General features: G+C 38.4%; 1 protein-coding gene across 16 annotated transcripts in view; it reads right to left on the bottom strand.

Moving 5' to 3' along the window:
- The window catches only part of ZFX (zinc finger protein X-linked), a 96458-nt gene that overhangs the window by 17747 nt on the left and 57434 nt on the right, over positions 1 to 21277 (bottom strand). For 12 of the 16 annotated variants that reach the window (XM_025438689.3, XM_025438685.3, XM_025438672.3 and 9 more), the window contains 2 exons: positions 17033 to 17121; positions 13561 to 14130 (listed from right to left, as the gene is read on the bottom strand). In XM_025438689.3, the coding sequence (XP_025294474.1) occupies positions 13561 to 14130; positions 17033 to 17093 (631 nt within the window). In that variant the 5' untranslated portion in view covers positions 17094 to 17121. Of the gene's footprint in view, positions 1 to 12404; positions 13530 to 13560; positions 14131 to 15722; positions 15778 to 17032; positions 17122 to 19824; positions 20046 to 21277 lie in introns of those variants that run through there. The other 4 variants (XM_049107182.1, XM_025438726.3, XM_035711941.2 and 1 more) reach the window with 3 other exon arrangements.

Below are 21277 nucleotides of genomic sequence, written 5' to 3'. Positions count from 1 at the left end.
CTTCTAAACTATAATATTAGATGCTAGGTGACAGTGAAACATGGCATCACAAGTTCTCAGGGAAAGTTCTCTTTAACCTAGAATTCTGTACCTCACCAAATAATCATGCTTAAGGATAGAATAAAAATAGTTTTAGTATACAATCTATACTCCTTAGGAAGTTATGTCAATATGTGGTCCAGTACAATAAGAGTAAATCAAGAAAAAAGGTGGCATGGGAATCCAAAAAACAGTAGATAAATCTCAGGAAATGAGAAAAGGAAATTTTCAGAAAAAGGTCTCTGTGACATTAAGCCTAGAAAGCAACTACTTCAGAATGGAGCAGAAACATAAAAAGCTTCAAGAAGGGAGTCACTGGGAAAAGGAGGATTCAAAGAAAAACCTAAGTGGACGGAGAAGTCAGTCAAACTTAAGGACAGATTTCTCAGAAAGCACAGACACTTAAGAAGGAAAATCCATGCTATGAGGATGGAATCAGTCTCAAAGACTGATTAAGCTTGAAGTCTATAAACTATGACCAGTACTCACAAGGAGGACATAGATTCAGTCACTAAATTCCAGCCTTCCAGAATCAGAAGCTAGTTATCTGAAAGATCTTAAAAAACAGGCTAATTTTGAAAGAAAAATAAAGATGATTTTACATCCTAAATAATTTATTTCAAGGACAGTCTGAATACACATATCTTTTCTAAAGTTTAACAAGAGCCCCAGGTTTGAATGTTAGGATTGACATCAAGGAGGGAAATCAGGCCTTTCCAGAAGACCATACAGTCAGTATAGCATTCAAGAAAGAATTTGGTTCCCTGAACCAAGAGCCTGTTCTAACTTACTCTGACAAGTCCAATAGTCTTACTACTTACTCACTTCACATTTTTTAAACTTCTAAACACAAAATCCAATCAAAAGAAAAACTACAGAGTAAAAACTTGTTATTATTCAATGTCTTAAGATTTCCTGTGTGGGCAGGTGGCTACTTAATAGTAAAATATACCATAGATGGGCAGTTCCCCTTAAAAGGATACCTGAGCTCATGAGCAATTGTTATGTCCTAGACATTGTGGTAAGTGGTGTCCGTCTCTCTATTTTATCATGAAATCAATGACAACAGCTCCATGACCTAGGTGTTTTATCTCCACTTTACAGATGTGAAACCGGAGCACCTAAAAAACTAAGTAACTTACAAGAAGCATTCTGCTGAGTAAGCAGATGTTCCAGTAGATAAATACATTTTGTAGTTCACTTCTGGACCTCCCTTTCTTAGCTTCCTCCTTAGGAATCCCCTTTCTGTAGTTAAAATTCCATCTTATTTTTATTATATAGCCTATAAAAAAAATCTGAGAATTAGTTATACTCTGCTCTCCTTTACTTCTTGGAACTTTCCTGGAGAGCTTCAAAGATTTAATGAAAATAGCCTTATTTTGTACAAAGGGAATTAAGGATCAGAGTCATTCAAGTGCCTAAGTTACAGTGATATCCAGCATAATGTTAAGAGACAGAATATACAAAAAATATTTGCCAAATTGCACTGAATTGTCTAAAACATAACTAAACTTAGTTAACCAAAAAAGGATTTCTTAATACTATAAATTCAAGAGGAAAAGAAAGGAATGACCATTACAATCCCAACTTGTGCCTGTCTTTACCCAAAAATTCTCCAGACAACAGCAAGGTCTTAAGTGAAGCCAGTCCAGAGTTAGTCCTGCTGGTCCAGATGATGCCACAGAGAAACTCTAGTGGACGACTAGCTAGCTGTTACTGACAGGCAGGCTCTGAGCTGGGCACCTGCTGCATGTGATCTCTAATTATCCCAAACCAGCCCACAAGACAGGTAGTAGGCCTGCCATCTTACAAATAAAAAAACGAAAGCCAAAAAGAAGTCAATAATTTGCTCAAAATCATACAGCTAGTAGGCAGCTGGGCTGGCATCCAAATGGAACGCTGGCTGACTAAACCGCAGGCACTGTTTCCATACACCAAACAGCTTCTCAAAGATCCTGAAAGGAGACGTGTTTTCTCTCTCCCCATCTCTCCTCCTCTCAATTTCCCCTGCCCAACTCCCATTATCCCACAAAGTAATCATGGATCTGTTCAAAGGCCAAGCTGTTGGACAATTTTGTCTAGGTCACAAGCAGATAAATAGCAAATATGAGTCACAAGGCTAATCTGAAGCTCCAACTGCTTCTAAGGCTTTTGAGATACAGACTTTTTATCCAATCTTATTTTTGGTGGGGAGAGGGGAAGACAACAATAAATGTGCCTTGAGTGCTTTATTCTTGCTACAAATCTGACATACAGGCTAAACATTAAACCAAAAACTCTTAATTCACTGATTTTAGTGTTTTTTTTTTTTTTTTTTAAGATTTTATTTACTTATTTGAAAGAGAGAGAACACAGTGGGGAAGAGCAGAGGGAGAGGGAAAAGCAGGCTCCCTGCTGAGCAGGAAGAAGCCCAACATGACCCTGGGATCATGACCTGAGCTGAAGGCAGAAGCTTAACCGACAGAACCACTCAGGCGCCCCAATTTTAGAGTTGATTTCTAAATAAGTTTTGGAGTGCCCACAGTAAAGACAATAACTTCAGATGGATTAACAGGAAACTTTTTGAATTTTATCAAAACAAGCTCAAAGCTTCTTCCATGTCTTCTCTAAGACTTTTCTCACATTTCAGTAACATTCCCAGGAGGATATATATTTTTAAAATTCTAAAATTTTATTCTGTGGTTTACCAAATGGTTAAGAAACAAAACTGATAGAGTACATGTATAAAAATAATGGTAAGATGCATAAACATTCAACAATCTGCCCACAGAACAAAATAAACAAATATTTTACCATGTCTCCTGTGCTAATAGCCCTGAGAATCAATAAACCATTAGATTGTATTAACCCTCAGAGTTTATGCATTAAACATAGAAGTTTGGATTTATTTATTCATTCATTCCCGGAACCACTTTTGGGTGGGAAGCAGAAGGGCAGAGGGAGAGAATCTTAAGCCCTGACATGGTGCTTGATCTCACAACCCTGAGATCATAACCTGAGCAGAAATCTAGTAGGATGCTTAACTGACTGAGCCACCCAGGCCCACCCTTCTCCGCCCACACCCCCTTACACCGAACCATTTTTTATTAGATGTCTACTATGACCAAACATTGTGTTAAACTAGGAACTAACATCAGTCCAACTGGTCAGGATACCTCACCTAGGCGGCCAGGGGCATCATGTGGACAGCTGTAGGCAGCAACCCTGTGGACAGATCTTCAGCATGTCCAAACGTGCTCCTCATCTGGTAATGGTTTCGTCATCTGCCCAGCTCCACAAGCCATAAATCAGGAAGAGAGCTTTGAACTCTCCTTCTTCCTCAGGTCTAAATTTAATCCAAATCCTACTTCCTAAATATGTCATGAAGCCGTTTCTGCCAAACTCTACTGATAAAACCTTTTTTTCAAACTGTCATCATCTGTTTCTTACCTGAACTACTAAAATCTCCCATAGTGTATTTTTTGTTTGATTTTACTCTTACCTTGTCTGCTCTCAACATTGCCATGAGGATGATCTTTCCAAACTACCAATCTGTGTTATTTTTTTTTTAAGATTTTATTTATTCATGAGAAACACAGAGAGAGGCAGAGACACAACACAGGCAGAGGGAGAAGCAGGCTCCATGCAGGGAGCCCGACGTGGGACTTGATCCCGGGACCCCAGGATCATACCCTGAGCCAAAGGCAGACGCTCAACCGCTAAGCCACCCAGGCGTCCCTAACTGTGTTATTATTAATCAGCTTACAACCCTTTAACAGCTCCCCTACTTTACAAGGTAAAATAGGCTTCTTAGTGCATTCAAGGGCCTTTACGATTTGGGCCCTGCCTATTTTGTCCTATTTCTCACCATTTCCTCCATTTTCTTCACCAAAGATGTTATTTGCACTCTGAACACTCCAAGATCTTTCACATCTCCTTGCCTTTAAACAGGCCTTTTTCCCTCCTCTCTGCCATTCCTCCTGCCTTAGCCGTCCACTCATCCTTCAAACTGAGTTCGCCTCAAATTGTTTTTTTATTTTTATTTTTATTTTTTTATTTTTTATTTTTTTCAAACTGTTTTTTTAAAGATGTGACCATGAGATTGTTTCACTTTTTAAAAAATCCTGGTCTTGGGGATCCCTGGGTGGCGCAGCGGTTTGGCACCTGCCTTTGGCCCAGGGCGCGATCCTGGAGACCCGGGATCGAATCCCACGTCGGGCTCCTGGTGCATGGAGCCTGCTTCTCCCTCTGCCTGTGTCTCTGCCTCTGTGTGTGTGTGTGTGTGTGTGTGTGTGACTATCATAAATAAATAAAAATTAAAAAAAAAATCCTGGTCTTTCAGATATATATATACTGAAATACCTATATATGAAGTATGTGTGGAATTTGCTTCAAAACAATATGGGAGGGAAGGAATCGGAGTAGAGATAAAATATAGAGATGAAATATAGGAGTAGAGATGAAATATTCAGTTTCCATTGAACTCTGGTTTGTAATGCTTTCACGGCATGTAGCTCACTCAAGTATACCAAAAATTCCCCCACCATTTCCTCCCTTAGTGCTTCCAAAATACTTTGTATTTCCAGTTATTTATCTTTTCATAATCAACTATAATGATCTGCTTGTCTTCCCTCCAGGACTGTGGACTCTAAAAAGCCAGAGACTTTCACTGTTTAACAGCTACTTATCGTGGTGGCCAATAAATGTTTTTGAATGAATGAAGACACAAGGAAGTAAACACAGGCAAAAGTAAAAATAATAGTTTATGTGTGATTTCTTCTTCTCATTTAACCATAAATTTGGGGAAAAAAACCTATTCCTTAGGTAGCAAAACAATGGAATAGGGTTTGGAAGCTGTCTGGGTGGCTTCTGCTATAAATTAACTATGAAAATGTTTAAACCCTTAAATTATTTCCTAATACTGCTGAAATTGGGTATTCAGTAACATTGCAAATTTTTTTTAAAAGTTTAAAATAATATTGTAAATTTTAATAATCACTGAATTCTATTTGCTTCCTTCATCCACCACTAAGCACTATTTAAGCCAAACCCTACTACTTTGTAGTATGAGTTTTATACACCTATGTATATAAATACACACACACACACACACGAAGAAAGACAATATGAGAGAGGAAGATAAACACTTTGGAATAAAACACACTTGATTTCACATCCTCAACCTAATGCTAGCTGGATGTGTAACTTTGGTCATGTTATTACTTAAACTGGTCGTGTTACCTAGTATGTAAAGAACAGTGATAACACCAACATTATAAGGTTGCATAAAGAAAATAATATATACAAAGTTCTGGCCCACAGATACTATTTATTGAAGGTTTACTATTACCTATTTTTATTGTTACCAACTTGCTACAAATCTCCAATTAAATAATCTTTCCTGGGATAACAAAGTTAAAAAAAAATGTTTTTTGACGTTGTCCATATTGATTTAACAATCAAACTACAAATATAGTCATAAACATTTTCCCCCTGAAAAATAAGCTTTACTAACAACAAACTTCACCAAACTTAATTCCATCTTCTGATGGAAATGCAAACTGACTCATTAGAAAATAGGTCTGATGAGTGTGAAAGCATTTTGCATGCATTAGCACCTGAGCTCTTCCTTGAAATACTAATTCAAATGGACTTAAATTCTCTAAATGCCACCCGACCAAAAGAGCTTAAATAATCTTAGCTAAGAACCGATCTAATGATTAACATTCAGCTTTTATACAAGCAGTTGCATATTATAGAAAATAGTATTTTGAAATCAACTTTATCTTAGTGAAAATATCCTTAGCCTTAGAATATAAAAACAACTAAATGGATAGAACATAGCTATATTATTACTCCACACTCACTGTCATAAAATACTTTTATTAAAGTTATGGTTCGCACAAAGTAAAATTTCCAATTTTATAATCAATGTGTTAAAATCTGTCATACTTTTATTTAACCAAACTAGTTTAAAGAGTTCTAAGTTTAAATTCTTTGCTATAATTTTTCTTAATTCATGTATTTTAAAACTGCTTAACATAACTGACAGCACATATTTTATTCAAATGTATATTAGAAATGAAGCATCATATAGGTTTACATTAGAAAAGAGACTCTATGGCTAAGTGTTCAGTTTTTGACAGGAAGGATCCCATGTTCCAGAGGCATATTAGTTGTTTCCTTTGATGTTACTATAAAAGATAGACAAACATACCCAAGTATCCTTTTTTCCATAAGAACATTTTATGTTGCCATCACTTATTGTGTTATACCTTTTAAAACTGAATTATGCATTTTCGCCTAGGCTTAAAAATTTAGACTTTAATATTTAGGGTAGTAAATTTTGCAAATTCACGAAGTACTCTGATAGCATAGAACTAGTGTAAGGATAATCAATGAAACGGAGTTAAGAGTCCAAAAAAATAAACTCCTCACATTTATAGTCAATTATTTTCAACAAGAGTGCCAAGAACATCCAATGGGTATAGTTTTTTTTCAACAAATGGTGCTGGGACAACTGAATATCCACATGCCAAAGAATGAAGTTCGCTCCTTATCTACCTCACACCATATATAAAAATAAACTCAAAATGGATCAAAGGCCTAAATATAAGAACCAAAGCTTTATATAAAACTTTAAAAGGAAACACAGGTGTAAATCTTTGTAACCTTGCATGAAGCAACAGTTTCTTCAATAGGACACCAAAGCCACAGCAACAACAAAATATATAAATTGGACTCCAAGATTTAAAACTTTTGAGCATCAAAGGACACTCAGAGAAGTGGAGACTACTGACAGAATGGGAGAAAATATCTGTAAATCATGTATCTGCTAAGGGATTTATCTAGAATATATAAAGAATTCTTTCAACTCAATAATAAAAAGGCAAGTAACTCAATTTAAAAATGGGCAAGGCATCCGAAGAAACATTTCTCCAAAGATCATGTACAAATGGTCAGTAAGCACACGAAAAACCACTTCACATCATTAACCATCAGGGAAATGTAAATCAAAACCACAACAGGATATTGTTTCACATCCACTAGGATAGCTATGATTAAGAAAAAAAAAAAAAAAAAAGACAGTATTAACAAGTACTACAAAGGGTATGGAGACACTGGAACTCTCATACACTGCTGGTGGCATTGTAAAATGGTGCAGGCCCTTTGGAAAACAGTCTGGCATTCCTTAAAACATTAAACATAGGAGTTACCATATGACCCAGCAATGCCACATATAAAACATATGTCCACAAAAACTTGAACACAGCCATTAATATCATAGATATATAATAGCTAAAAAGTAGAAACAACTTACAAATGGACTAAAATATATGCCCTGAACACCCAGAAAATGGAATATTCTTCAGGAATAAAAAGGAATGAAGCAATGAAACATGTTGAAAACATTCTCTAAGTGAAAAAAGCCAGTCACACAGATTATGTATTATAGGATTCCACGGATAGGAAATATCCCTAATAGGCAAAGCTATCTAGGCAGAAAGTAGATTAGGGGTTGCTTAGCTCTGCAAGGGACAGGGATGGTTGATGGGGGTGATAGCTAAAGGGTATGAAGTTTCTCCTTGAGGTAACTAAAATTTTCTAAAACTTGATGGTTGCACAAGTTAGTCAATACACTAAAAACCTCTGGACTGCACACTTTCAATGAACAAATGGTATGACAAATGTCACACGCTGTTATGTTATGTTAAAGCTGTTACCAAAAAGATTAACACTTAAATTGAATCTAGGATTAGAAAGGAATACCTAGCTCCTGCTCATCTTCTAACTTCTAATTAAAAGACATGGAGATGTCAATAAGATCTAAAGAGTAACTTCTTGTTGACCATGTTAATATCAGAGGCACCCGGAGAGTATTTTGCTTCCTGCAGCTGTTGTAAGGCAGTGCCTGACTCATCATCATCAGAGCTTCTCCAACTTTCCCTATTGTACAAACTAATGTTTGACAAAACAGCATCTTGACTCTACAGCTGCAAAGTGAAACTCCAGGAGGCTGAAGACCACTGCAAAGAAATTAGGGATGTCTGGCAGCTGTCTTGGATTAAAGGAGAACTAAAAAACAACTTAGTTAACAAATGGATGACTCAAACATTCCACTTCTCAGAGACTTAGAAAACTCAAGTGCCATAAAGCAGTACCACCGTATCTAGCCTAATCAGAACCAAGTGAGAACCAATAGGTTTCTTTCTTTTTTTTTTTTAATTTTTATTTATTTATGATAGTCACACACAGAGAGAGAGAGAGGCAGAGACACAGGCAGAGGGAGAAGCAGGCTCCATGCACCGGGAGCCCGACGTGGGACTCGATCCCGGGTCTCCAGGATTGCGCCCTGGGCCAAAGGCAGGCGCCAAACCGCTGCGCCACCCAGGGATCCCTGCCAATAGGTTTCGGTAGGGAATAAATATATTAATACATTCGATGTGGCACAACATCAAAGACTTGTAGCTATAGCCTTCATATATCCAACAAATATTTATTTCACACTTAATAGGCATAGGGTTTGATGGAGAAGATACATCAATGGCTAAGATGTAGTAGATAGTTCCTATTCTCAAGAAACCAACCATCAAATTTAGAAGCAATCTTAACATCTAGACTGCAAAGATGAGATAAAGAGGTCATCCTGGCCTCAAAGGCAGCTCTACTGTGACAAAGAACATTCGTGTCTATATACATTATCAGAACACTATAAAGAATGAAGATTGCTACTTCATCATTTTATTTTATTTTATTTTATTTTTCCATCATCATTTTAAACAAGACCTTTAGAGGGAAGAAATCTGCCAAGACACTAAGACTTTATAAAAGCTGTTTATTAGGCTCTTAGTTCCAATGACTTACTGAAATTTTTGACAAGTATTTCGATGTGTGTTCATGTTCTTTGACTGATGAGGTGATGAATAAATATCACAGGAATTCAGAGATACTACTACCATCTCTCATCATGCTATGTTAAAGTTAAGTGCTAATAATGGCATCTCTGCATTCTCAATCATGGAGAAAATCAGGCCATAGTTCCTCTATACACTTATCACAAAGTCTTTGTCAATTCTAAACTTCTGAAATCAATTTAGGTTTTAAGTTGAAATGTAGCACTGGGAGGCAGAAACAAGAGAAATGGTAATTAATTCTAAAGTATTCAACTGGTGTGATTCCAAACCAGAAGTAAATTAAATTTTTTAACATGACCATACTTTGAAGGGAAAAGGGATGATGGTGTGGAAGGTAGGAAAATGAATGAAGCAGTACCTGCAAAAGGACAAAAGATACTACCAAAACTCCCCATCCCTAAACCCAATTTAAAAGCAATCAGGGGCACCTAGGAACACAGTCGGTTAAACATTCTACTCTTGGTTTCGGCTCAGGTCTTGATCTCAAGATGGTGAGACTGAGCCCCCTGTTGTGCTCTGTGCTCGGCATGAAGTCGGCTTTGGGATTCTCTCTTCCTCTCCCTCTGGCCCTCCCATTATGCTGCTCTCTCTCTCTCTCTCTCTCTCTCTCTCTCAAAAATAAATAAAGCTTTAAAATTTTTTTTTAAAGCAATCAAACCATTTGATTATAGTAAAATAGGGGGATTAAGTAATAGGTCTGTGTTCTTTGTATTCTTTGAGCTTGGATGTGACATTCTATTTTATAAGGAAAGGAATGACGCACCTGGGTGGCTCAGTCAGCTTAAGCATCTGCCTTTGGCTCGGGTCCTGATCCCAGGGTCCTGGGCCCTGAGGCCAGCTTCCTGCTCAGCAGGGAGTCTGCTTCTCCCTCTACCCCTAACCCTGCTCTTGTGTTCTCTCTCTCAAATAATAAATAAAATCTTAATTTTAAAAAAAACTAGTATATTATGTCAACCGTTACTAAATCTACTTATAGTGTTTTTTTAATGACATTCTTGGAGGGCTAGACTTCCTAAGAGAGTAATAAAGGCAAGAGACAATATGCAGCTAAAGGTCAAACCAAAGCTATGCATTTTACTCCTCAGCAAACAAGTTTAAGTGAAAAGAGAAGTCAAGGAGAACCAACAGTGCTTTCTCCTAAATATTTCTCCAGATCCTCTTGCTCTCATAAAGCATGATGAACACAGCTTCTTGCTTTCTCCAGCCTTGCCTCTAGGTTGCCTGGTTTTGCAAGAGAAAATCTGGCAGTCTTATTTTAAAATGGTATTTTCATACTGAATGGTGCATCTTACATATAAACTTCAGACTCCGAATCTCAACCAGCCCCTCAATGCAGCTAAATAATCTATCCTGTAAGTTCTTAAGCTTCCTGCCCTGGTTCCTCCCTTTAAGAATAAGGCTTTTCACCTTTTCACCTGTATTCTTCAGCTTTCCACCCAACCTCTGCAGTTCCTTCTATATTGGCAGGTGAATTTGCTGCACAAAGAAAATCACTCTCAACATTTAAAAAAAATTTAAGATTTTATTTTTAAGTAATCTCTATACCCAATGTGGGGCTCGAATTCACAACCCCACGATCAAGAGTCGCATGCTCTATCAACTGACTACACACCAGGCACCCTGCTCCCATCATTCTAAAGCTCCTTTTACTGCCTGTCTTGGACAGGGTACTCACTCTTGCTCTCTAGGCCTCATTGGACAGTCCCCCTCTGCTGCCCTCATTCTCTGCCCCCTTCTCTGGAACTGCTCCATCTGGTAACCTTTCCCTTGTCTTTAGTCTCCATCCAACGGTTTGTGCCTGCACCAATAAGACTATAAATATGCTCAACACACTTTCACTATCCAACCAAACATCAAAAGCTGTACTCTTGCCTCTTTTGTCCCTTCACTGACCAAAATGGCCACTTATAAAAACTGCTTCACCTACTTTACTTCCACCAAACTTCTCAATCCATTATGGTTCATCTCTTCTATTTCTTCTCCATTGGCCCATGCTTTATTCAAACTATTTTAATTAAGATACCAATGATCTCCTAATTGCTCAATTAAACAGTTCCACTCTCTCTACTCAGTGATGACACTTCCAGGAATTCTTTTCATCTTTAGCAGTGTTAAAAAACACTTCTCTAAAGATCTTTCTCAGGGGCGCCTGGGTGGCTCAGTGGTTGAGCATCTGCCTTTGGCTCAGGGCAGGATCCCGGGGTCCTGGGATGGAGTCCTACATCTGGCTCCCTGCAGGGAGCCTGCTTTTCCCTCTATGTCTCTGCCTCTCTGTCTCTCTCATGAATAAATAAAATCTTTTAAAAAATAAAGATCTTTTTCCTCCTTCTCTTCCTCAAACCCCCTGATTTTCATGGGCTCTTCTACTCCACATACTTATTAAATACCCAAAGGATGCATACTTGACACTCTTATTCTACAAGCACTCTCTGAGGAACCACCACCCACTTCTACATAGGATACTATCTATATTCTCTTGTCCCAAATTTCTTCCTCGAGCCACAACTCTTTCAAAAGCACCGAATTCGTATTATCAACTGCAGAGAAAAAATATCCATCAACTGTCCCCAGCAAGCAACTCAAACTTCTAACAGGTTCTAAATCATATTCTTTCCACCAAATCTCCTCCACTTCGTAGGTAATAGCATGACCAGGCACCCAATCCTCCAGGTAGAAAGCTTAGGGTTGGTCCTCCATGAATTCTTTCTCCCTCAGATCCCCACTCCTATTCTGTTATGAAATCTCATCCATTTTACTTCCTAAAAACTCTCTTGAATCTAGTTTCCCGTTTCTGCCCCCATTCCCATGAAAGTACTTAGGATCTTCTTTATCTCATAAATGAACCATTTCAACTACTCTCTACTACTAGTCTCTCCATCTCTTCTTATTCTGTATTACTACCGAAATCATCTTGCTAAAATAAATTCAAACTTCAAATGGCTACCCTATTTTTCCCTGTCAGACTGGCAAAAACCAAAAAGGAAAGTTAATATCCTGTGTTGGGGGACTCCTGGGTGGCACAGCAGTTGAGCGTCTGCCTTTGGCTCAGGGATTGATCCCAGGGTTTAGAGATCGAGTCCCGCATTGGGCTCCCTGCATGGAGACTGCTTCTCCCTCTGCCTGTGTCTCTGCCTCTCTATGTCTCTTATGAATAAATAAATAAAATATTAAAAAAAAAATACCCTGTGTTGGTCAGTTGTGGACGGAAATGGATCTTCTCATAAACTTGGTGCGGGAGTTATCATTAGGCAAAATATTGAGGCAATATCACCAGAGTTATAAATGTGTATACCCTTTGATCCAGCAATTCTATTTCAAGAAATTTGTTCTAATCAATTAACCAGAAAGTACACAAAGATATACAAGTACATCCTAAAGTTCCCATCATTCCCAGCAAAGGCCAGGACTTTTTTTTAACATACTAATACAATTTGCCTGGAATGCTCCCTCCCAACTCATGCCCCTCTTCACCTGGTAAAACTAGTACTCATTCTTCAGTACAAAGGTCAGCAACTCCATCTTGTCTCCACAGCAACTTGGTCACACCTCGGTATTTCAGTGCAACCTATCTTTATCTCCTGCAGTGAACTGTAAGCTCTCTACAGACAATGGTTTTCTGTATCTTTTTATCACTTATCCATATCTGCACTACTTAGAACAATGTCTAACACAGAGTAGGGAGCCCAAACACATGCGTTGAATGAAGGCGTTTTCTTCCTCTTCACATAAAGAATTCTTGGATTTCCAAAATCTGGAACTTTTAAAAGGTATTTCCTAAAATGCTGGTGGACTCCAATATATGCTATGTGAAATTCCTGTATTATAATAGATATTCAAGCAAACCAAATAGTCTTGTGGTTTTAGGTAAGCAAATAGTCTGAGTCTTTGTTTGAAGTTTAGTTCTTAAAGGCACAAGAATCCCCATACTGGGTCAGCACTGTGGTCTATCCAATTGAGGATTTTATCTCTGAAAGTGGCATCAAGAAATATGTTGTAAGAAGACACAGCTATCCTTCCAGACGTTAAGTTAAAAATGTACAAGTGTGTTCCAAAACATCTTACTTTTCTTCCATACCCTACTATGAGTCCATCATACTTGAAATCATGTTTTGGAATCATTCAATGTTTCAACACTATGCCAGAGCTCTTTTCCATGCTATCTGATATATAAATGGCATTTTACATGTAAGTAGAGTACACAGGTAGTAAATAAGTTAGCACTGTACATCCATTTACGAGAACATAAGTAGTTTGGTTATACATTTTTTTCTAGGTTGAACTCCTTTTTAAGAGGATTCCTAATTCTAATAGAGGCTCATAACAGCCTAATCACATCCTTCATGATTTCAGAAAGTTCAGTTCTACTCCTTTACATCTTTGTCTTTCTAGACTGAAGAAATCTCATCTTTCTAGTGTGTCCTTATAGAGAAACGACTCTTTACTCTGCACCATTTCACTTCTCTTAATTTTGAGTAATCTTACAGGCTCCAAACTGAAACAACAATGCAGGTAGGTCTATGAAATTTAGTTTAATTTTATAGAAGTCAAGAAAATTTCACCCCTGATGTAAGTTAGGAAATACAGCCTTCAAAAATACCTTTGACAATCACTGTACCCCAAGACTTACAGGAAATCATAAGGTAGTCCTCACAGTTGCTTTTGTCATCATCTTGCTGGTCCACAGGGATTCCATTGGCATCTATGACTGCTTCAGAGGCACAATCTGCTACCAATACTTCTTCTGAAACGACATCTGTTGTGAGAGGATCGGTGACGATTTCTGCTTCTACTACACTGTCATGAACCACGTGTTCGACATGTCCAACATCAGACACATGTATAGATTCACTCGTCAAGACGTGTTCTGGCATAGACATTGAGGCTGAAGTAATGTCGGAAGCTAAAACATCATCTGGGACTGTGCAATGTGCTAAAGAAACTTCTTCAGTTACATCTGAGTCTAGCACTTGCTCAGGAATGATGACCGTTTCAGATACATCTGCTTCTTCCATGATATCGGGGCACTGAACATCTTCTATAACAACATCCTCAATTACATCCTGGATTACAACTGAGTCTGGGTCATCAGGAACAAAGTTATGCACAGTTATGTCTGAATCCACAACATCTGAAACAAAAACAGTTTCTTGTACTTCCACAACAATTTGATCACCGTCCATGTGTGTAGCATCAGCTCCTTAAAAGAAAAAAAAATTAAAATCACAAATTTCAGTTAGATGTGCATGACTACCTCAAATAATATAAATGTTATTTAATTCCTACCAGTAAAACAGACTGGCTCCTCAGTTTTCTTAAACATTAAGACAGATTAAAGAAGAGGGAATCTATTTTTGAATCATATCAGAAACAAAAATTTTTACTACAAGAACTTTTATTCTCATTCCAAATCAAGTGATAGGTATGGAAATACAGAAAAACAAAGCAACTGAGCCAGTCTCTCTCTCTCTCTCTCACACACACACACACACATCATGAAAGTAAAATTTCAGGCTCACTAAAGTTAAACCTATATGCATAGGGATGATCATAAAAATAAGTAACTCAAGTTCAGGTGACAAATATGCCATTTTTCTTCATTATATGTGTTTTCATTTGTTTCCTTCTTGCTCCATCTCTTTCTCAACTCATACTTTTTCTTCTTTCCAGCTCTCACATGTATCTCTTTTACTTCCCTTCCATTTATACCCCTTTTTTCCCCTTTGTTCTAGAACAGTATCACACCAATATCCTCCATTTATGACTATGGAAATTTAGAAATTATCCTCTGAATGTAGGATATAAAACGATCGGGGCATAAATGAAAAGAGGGCCACAGTTACAGAGAAAAGACAACCGGCTAAGGAGTCTCTGTGGATAGATGAGATGCCTAAACTGCAGCTGCTCCGGGGCGGTAGAGGCCAAGGTTAGCTGGAATGGGGCCTGCCCTGACTTCACCAGGGTATTCCATCTCCATCCAGCCTCCTCCTGTCCCCCCATATCCCAAATCCCCAGGCTGCTCTTCAGAATATAAGAAACCTTACTTTAGTGCACTCTGCAGTTAAGGAATAAAGGTAGAGGGTTGAATCAATTGAAGCCCCATTGAGATTAAATGACTTCACCAAGATCACACAATTTGCACAGATTATGGTGCTCTGTAAATATTAATCTGAATGAATGTCACAAATAGGAATCAAAATCAAATACCCTTGCCAAAAATAGAAGATAAAAGAAAACAAATCCAGTATCTTGGATCTTGATCTAGAAAAAAGAAAGTTTTATAGAAGTCTTAACCGAAAACGCTATTCTGTTGAATAGTGCTTCTGGACATAACTCAAATCAGGCTGAGTCCAAGCAGCTGCCTAACTCAATGACTGTGTCACTGGCCAGGTCCTCAGAGACATATGGCTTTGTTTAACAAACACAAATGACCAGCAAGGGCCAAAATTTCATTTAAAGTACAGGAATTCTTATAGCCAGTTAATAACCATTTTAATTACATCTAGAAATAATAAAGAATATGTTCGCTTTAATTTCTAGGGAACTTCCACAAAATGCTTTATACTCCTTTGTTTTCCATATTCTCAATATTAACATCAGCAACAGATCATTATAATCTCCATTTTGTAGACATAAAGATGAAAGCATTTGGTGGCAAGAAGACTAGTTACAAAATCTAAGAGAGTACCATTCAGACACTTATTCGTTTTGTGACCTTGGGCAAGTCATTTAACCTCTGAGTTTCAGTTTCCTCATCAGTAAAATGAGGACAGTAGTATCTGCCATGCGTACCTCACAGGACTGTTGTGATGATCAAATGGGAATGTATGGGAAGTGTTCTGAAAAACTGTAATGAGAGGTTTCATTATTATTAGGACAAGAAAATGGAGGCCCTGACAGATTAAGTGACTTGCTCAAAGATAAACAAACACCATAAGTGTTAACAATCAGGGCTAAAATCCAGTAAACCTTCAATCCACCACTTAGTCCATAACCCAGGCTCACTTGTGGCAAGATTAAGCTAGTAAATAGTGTGCGTTCTTCTCCAAAGAGCTTAGTCTTTCAAGCACGTTAATTATACTCCATGTTGTAATGAAGAGAGAATTATACCTTTCTTTGTATTTATTATTATCAAACTGAAGTTACCAAATGTAAACTAAAAGACTATTCCAAGTTGTTAAGAAAAATACATATACCCCGCTGGATTTAGAGATTGAAGAAAAAGTTAAAATTTTAAATCATCAATATTTTATTTCCTGATAAAGCTAATTATTATTTCTTTAATATACTGCAAGATCATTTCAAATCCAATGGAAAATAGTCAAAGTTTTATTTGTAAGGGTAGCTAGCTAATGTGACAAAAAAAAATTTTACATTATTAAGCCTAGCATAATCACTTTATAATGTTAGACAACTGGAATCATAGATAATCTGAAATTACAAATACATTTTTTTCTATTTTTAGAACTTCATGAATTTAATAGTCTTGGTAGTTTGGAGAGTGAGGTCAGACTCCATCTTCCTGAAGCAGAGGGCTCCTTTTGTCACCTTGTGAGAGACAGGGTTTTAAGAGTAGGATGGGGTCAGAATGTGGAGGGCCTGAGTTTATACTTTACCTGTTGGGTAATGGAAACCAGAGACATGACACGATCCACATGAAAGTTTACAATCAGTATTCTAACTGGCGGGCTGGACAAAAGAGACTAAGGGTAAGGAAAAGAATTTAAAAGTAACCACAGACTAAGAATGAGATGACAGAGCCTGTCTATGAGAGAGGCAGTAGAATGAAGAGTTATAAGCAAGAACATTTTCAAAGGGAGAAGTAACAGGACTTAGTGCTATAAGTGGGTAAGATGAGAAGAACTGGAGAACACTGGTGTTTTGATACTCCTGCTGTTAAGGAGAAAAATGTGAATGTTGGCTGTGAGGGTAACACATTTTTGAGGATGGGAATAATAATATGCCCCCTTTAACAAATGTAGGCTTGACAGGATAAAAGATACCTAAGTGTGAGTATCAACATGAGTGTCTAGCAATTCGTCCACTTGATAGCCAACTTCCAAGTTTGGTAGTTTTGGGAAGCAGAACGACCCAAGTTATACCTGTTGCATCAAAAAATGAGTTTGGCTCTTGTGGTTGTAATTCAAGTCCATCTTCATCCATGGCCTTTAATTCTCATCAGTCACAGCTCCTAAATCAGAAAAACACATAAACCAAACATTACTTTCATATCATGTACTAAAAATCTCATCATATTTACATTTCTGAAACACTCAAAATTATGTGACAGATGAACACCTATCAAAAATTTATCTAAAATGAAAGAGAACTTAACTGATGTCCAGTGATATATGGGCAACTGTATGACAAGGCAAGGCAGATAAATAAGTCAGCTGTGCCTAGCTTTTTAATTAAGATACTGCTTTCACACACTGGGTATACACATATTGATGAATTTTTTAAAGATTTATTTACTTCAGAGAGAGAGAATGCAGATCAAGGGTGGGCAGAGAGAGAATCTCAAGCAGACTCCCCACTGAGCATGGAGCCCAAGTTCAATCTTACAACCTGAGATCATGACCTGAGCTGAAATCAGGAGTCGGACACTCCCATCAACTGTGTCACTTAGGTGCCCCACACCTTGAATTTTGACACAGGTATAAACCCATATAATCACTACACTACCCAGATCAGGATCTAGAACGTTTCCAGCACCCTAGCACTCTTGTCTCCTTTCAGTCTATATAACACATATTCCCAGAAGGGTAGCCAGTTTTATTAAAGTTCAATTTAAACACACTCTATAGCTTACTAGGGGGAAATCTCTGCATGATTTTCCTATCACTTCTCTAAATTTAGATAGTCTGCTATCTTTCATCCAATACATTGAACTGTAAAAATTCAAAATGCATAACTGTAGTAAACACCCTTTGGGAATTCTGCCTAACTTATATTGACTTCCCTTAACTGACCCTCTAATCTAGAGAAGTCAGTTCCCACCGTGTATGTATGCTCTCCTGGCCACAGCTGACTGGCAGTAGGTATAAAGTAAAAATAAGTTCATCTGTGAGCATAACAAAATCAAAGTCCTATCCCTGAGAATCAGAAACCAGGAGCAAGGATCACTCTTCTCCCCACCACTACTGCCCTTGGTTTTAACACAGAAGATGAGGATGGCCATTTTCCAACTTCAGGTTAGACTCGGGAGATAAAGTTTACAAATAAAAAATAAAAAGAAATGGGATCCCTGGGTGGCGCAGCGGTTTAGCGCCTGCCTTTGGCCTAGGGCGCGATCCTGGAGACCCGGGATCGAATCCCATGTTGGGCTCCTGGTGCATGGAGCCTGCTTCTCCCTCTGCCTATGTCTCTGCCTCTCTCTCTCTCTCTCCCTGTGACTATCATAAATAAATAAAAATTAAAAAAAAATAAATAAATAAATAAATAAAAAAATAAAAAAATAAAAAGAATCCAGTGAATGTCCAGAGAAACAAAGTAGAGGGAACAGGGAGGGTAAGGTTTACTAATAGCTTTTTAGCTCCTGGCTCCAGACCTTTCTGAAGTCCAGCTCCAGAACCTTGTTGCCCTGGATTTTTTTCAAGACATCCCAATGACCTTAAAGCTCCCTTTTCTACTTAAGCCCAAACTTACGAAAACAAAAAAAAAACCTTGGAGGCTAGGTTGCTCAGTGGGTTAGGCGGCTGACTCTTGGTTTCTGCTCAGGTCATGATCTTGGGGTCCTGGCATCGAGCCCCACATTGAACTCCTCTGCACTCAGCAGACAGTCTGCTTGAGGATTCTCTCTTTCTCTCTCTCCCCCTTTGTTCCTCCCCTTGCTCGCACGCATGAGCTCTAAAATAAATAAATCTTTAAAAAACAAACCAACAAAAAACTTAACCAATTAAATAATACACTAATACTAATCAGGGATTGTGGTTTACTTTTGTTCTAAATACTGCATAAGCCATTTCCCTCGTTGGTTTCCTTATTTCTCTCTCTTTCTAATCCAGCCTAAATGGTACAATTAGATGCATCTCTCTTTAACTTTTATCATTTTTCACTGATGATGTAAGTGCTGAATGCTTACTAAAATTTCAAATAATAGAAAGTGTCACTTCTTTTTTTTTTTTTTAGTGTATTATTTTAGTAATCTCTACCAACATGGAGCTCAAACTCAGTCCCAAGCTCCACTGACTGAGCCAGCCAGGTGCCCCAAGAGTCATTTTTCTAAAGCATCAGCTAGATGATGTCATTCTTCTGTTAAAAAATATCTAATGGCTCCCTGCTGCTTCCAAATAAAGTTCACACTCCTGCCATCTTCTAAATTCCGGCCCCAAACTATCTTTCCATCATTATCTCCCCTAACTTCCCTTCAAGAATCTTCCCCAACCACCACATGTACACACTTCAGCCAAACAAAAACATCCCATGTTCCCTGATAAGACCCCAGCTCTACACTGAGCTCAGGATTTCTTCTACCTGGAACACCTTTCCCTTATCATCTCTGCTTGGACCTTTTCCTCAAGTCCCCTTCCCTACAAAAAAAGAAAAAGCTGCAAATAGTTTCTCCTTCCTCTGAATTTCTACAGCACTTTTATCCTTTTTCTGATTTTACTTGTTTGCAATACTTATGTATATAGGTCTTATTTTTAGATACTAAACTTACATACAAATACTTCTTAGATACCCATGAAAAACTTGAACATTAATGTAATAAATAGATTTTCAACATGTCATCTCTGAGACATATTCTTTTCATTTTCAAGGAAGGACATGTTTCATGTTATTTATTCAAACTGCTTCAAATTAAAAGAAACAACAAAAAGATTTTCAGCTATGGAAAATGGAAAGCATACATGCTCTAAGTTGTCAACTGTTCTCTCCCCATTAAAATCACCTCTGGCCAGGGGCACCTGGGTGGTTCAGTCAGTTAAGTGTCTGTCTTCGGCTCAGGTCATGATCCCAGGGTCCTGAGACTGGGGCTCCTTGATCCTCTCCCTCTGCCTGCAGTTCCCTCTGCTTGTGCTCTCTCTCAATGATTGATTGATTGATAGATAAATAAATCTTTTAAAAAATAAGTAAAATAAAATCACCTTTGGCCATGATTCTTTCTTGTCTCACCTCTTTAAAAGTGTAATTACAAAATGATAATAGTAAATGAATCTTCTAAGCATAATGCCACAGCACTCTTTGAAATTAAGCCAATTAGGAGGGCAATAAATAGGATTCGTTAATGTATTAAGGCTCTCTCTCTCCAATTTCCCTACATAACCCCAATCCCATCAGCTCTAAGAATTCTCAACCTGCACACTAAACTCCTTTGCTAGGTATTCTTCCTCCTTGGCTTTTCTACTAGAGTTTGACAATCAATCCCCCGGATCCTAAAACTCTCTCCTTCCCTCATTTCTCACCTTCCCAACTGTGGGTTACTCTGTCTTCCCACTCCTTACTGCAGCCCAGGGAAGTACACTCAGCCCTCTTCTCTTCTGCTTTTTTTTTTTTTTTAATTTTTTTTTTTTTTAATTTATCCATGATAGTCTCACAGAGAGAGAGAGAGAGAGGGGCAGAGACACAGGCAGAGGGAGAAGCAGGCTCCACGCACCGGGAGCCCGACGCGGGACTCGATCCCGGGTCTCCAGGATCGCGCCCTGGGCCAAAGGCAGGCGCCAAACCGCTGCGCCACCCAGGGATCCCTCTTCTGCTTTTTATTCCACAGTTTCAACTACCATTTACACAAAGATGAGTCCCCAAATCCACATACTCAGGGGTAGCACCTAACGCTTCCATCAGACTGCCTGTGGAATATTTTCATCAGAATAGAACTCTGCTTTCTCCTGACATGACCACTATGGCCTTTTCCTTCTTCCCTGCTTAAATTCACTCAGGTTGTCAGACCTTCTTCATTTCTTCTCCACAACCTCTCAGGAATCTGTCCCTCTCTTCATATTTCCACTGTCACCACTCACTCTCAGCTTCCTCTTTCCTGATCTCCCCCCTCCGCCGCCCAGGGGATGAAAACAGCCTCTCCACTGGCTCTTCTGCTCCTTGCTGCCATTCCCGCAACAAATGACAAGGAAGCCTGTTACTAGTGAGGGCTGGGGCCAAGCACTGAGGAGGCATTCCTGCAATCTGCCACACACTGATTCCTTGAAGCACCACTTTGATCATGGCCCAACTCCCTTGCTCAGAAAGCTTGTAGTTCCCCAATATGCAAGGTGCTCTAAAATATTAACCCCAGCTACCACAACAGACTTATTTGCTGTTATTCCCACTATTTTACATCCTATCCATTTATTTTCTAACAGATATTCTGGCCCAAATGGAGAGTATCCACTCATGTTATTTTGACT

Source organism: Canis lupus, chromosome X (assembly GCF_003254725.2).
Source record: "Canis lupus dingo isolate Sandy chromosome X, ASM325472v2, whole genome shotgun sequence".
Taxonomy (NCBI): domain Eukaryota; kingdom Metazoa; phylum Chordata; class Mammalia; order Carnivora; family Canidae; genus Canis; species Canis lupus.
The sequence above is the reverse complement of the archived record's forward strand: the minus strand, read 5'-3'. Positions and strand labels throughout refer to the sequence as shown.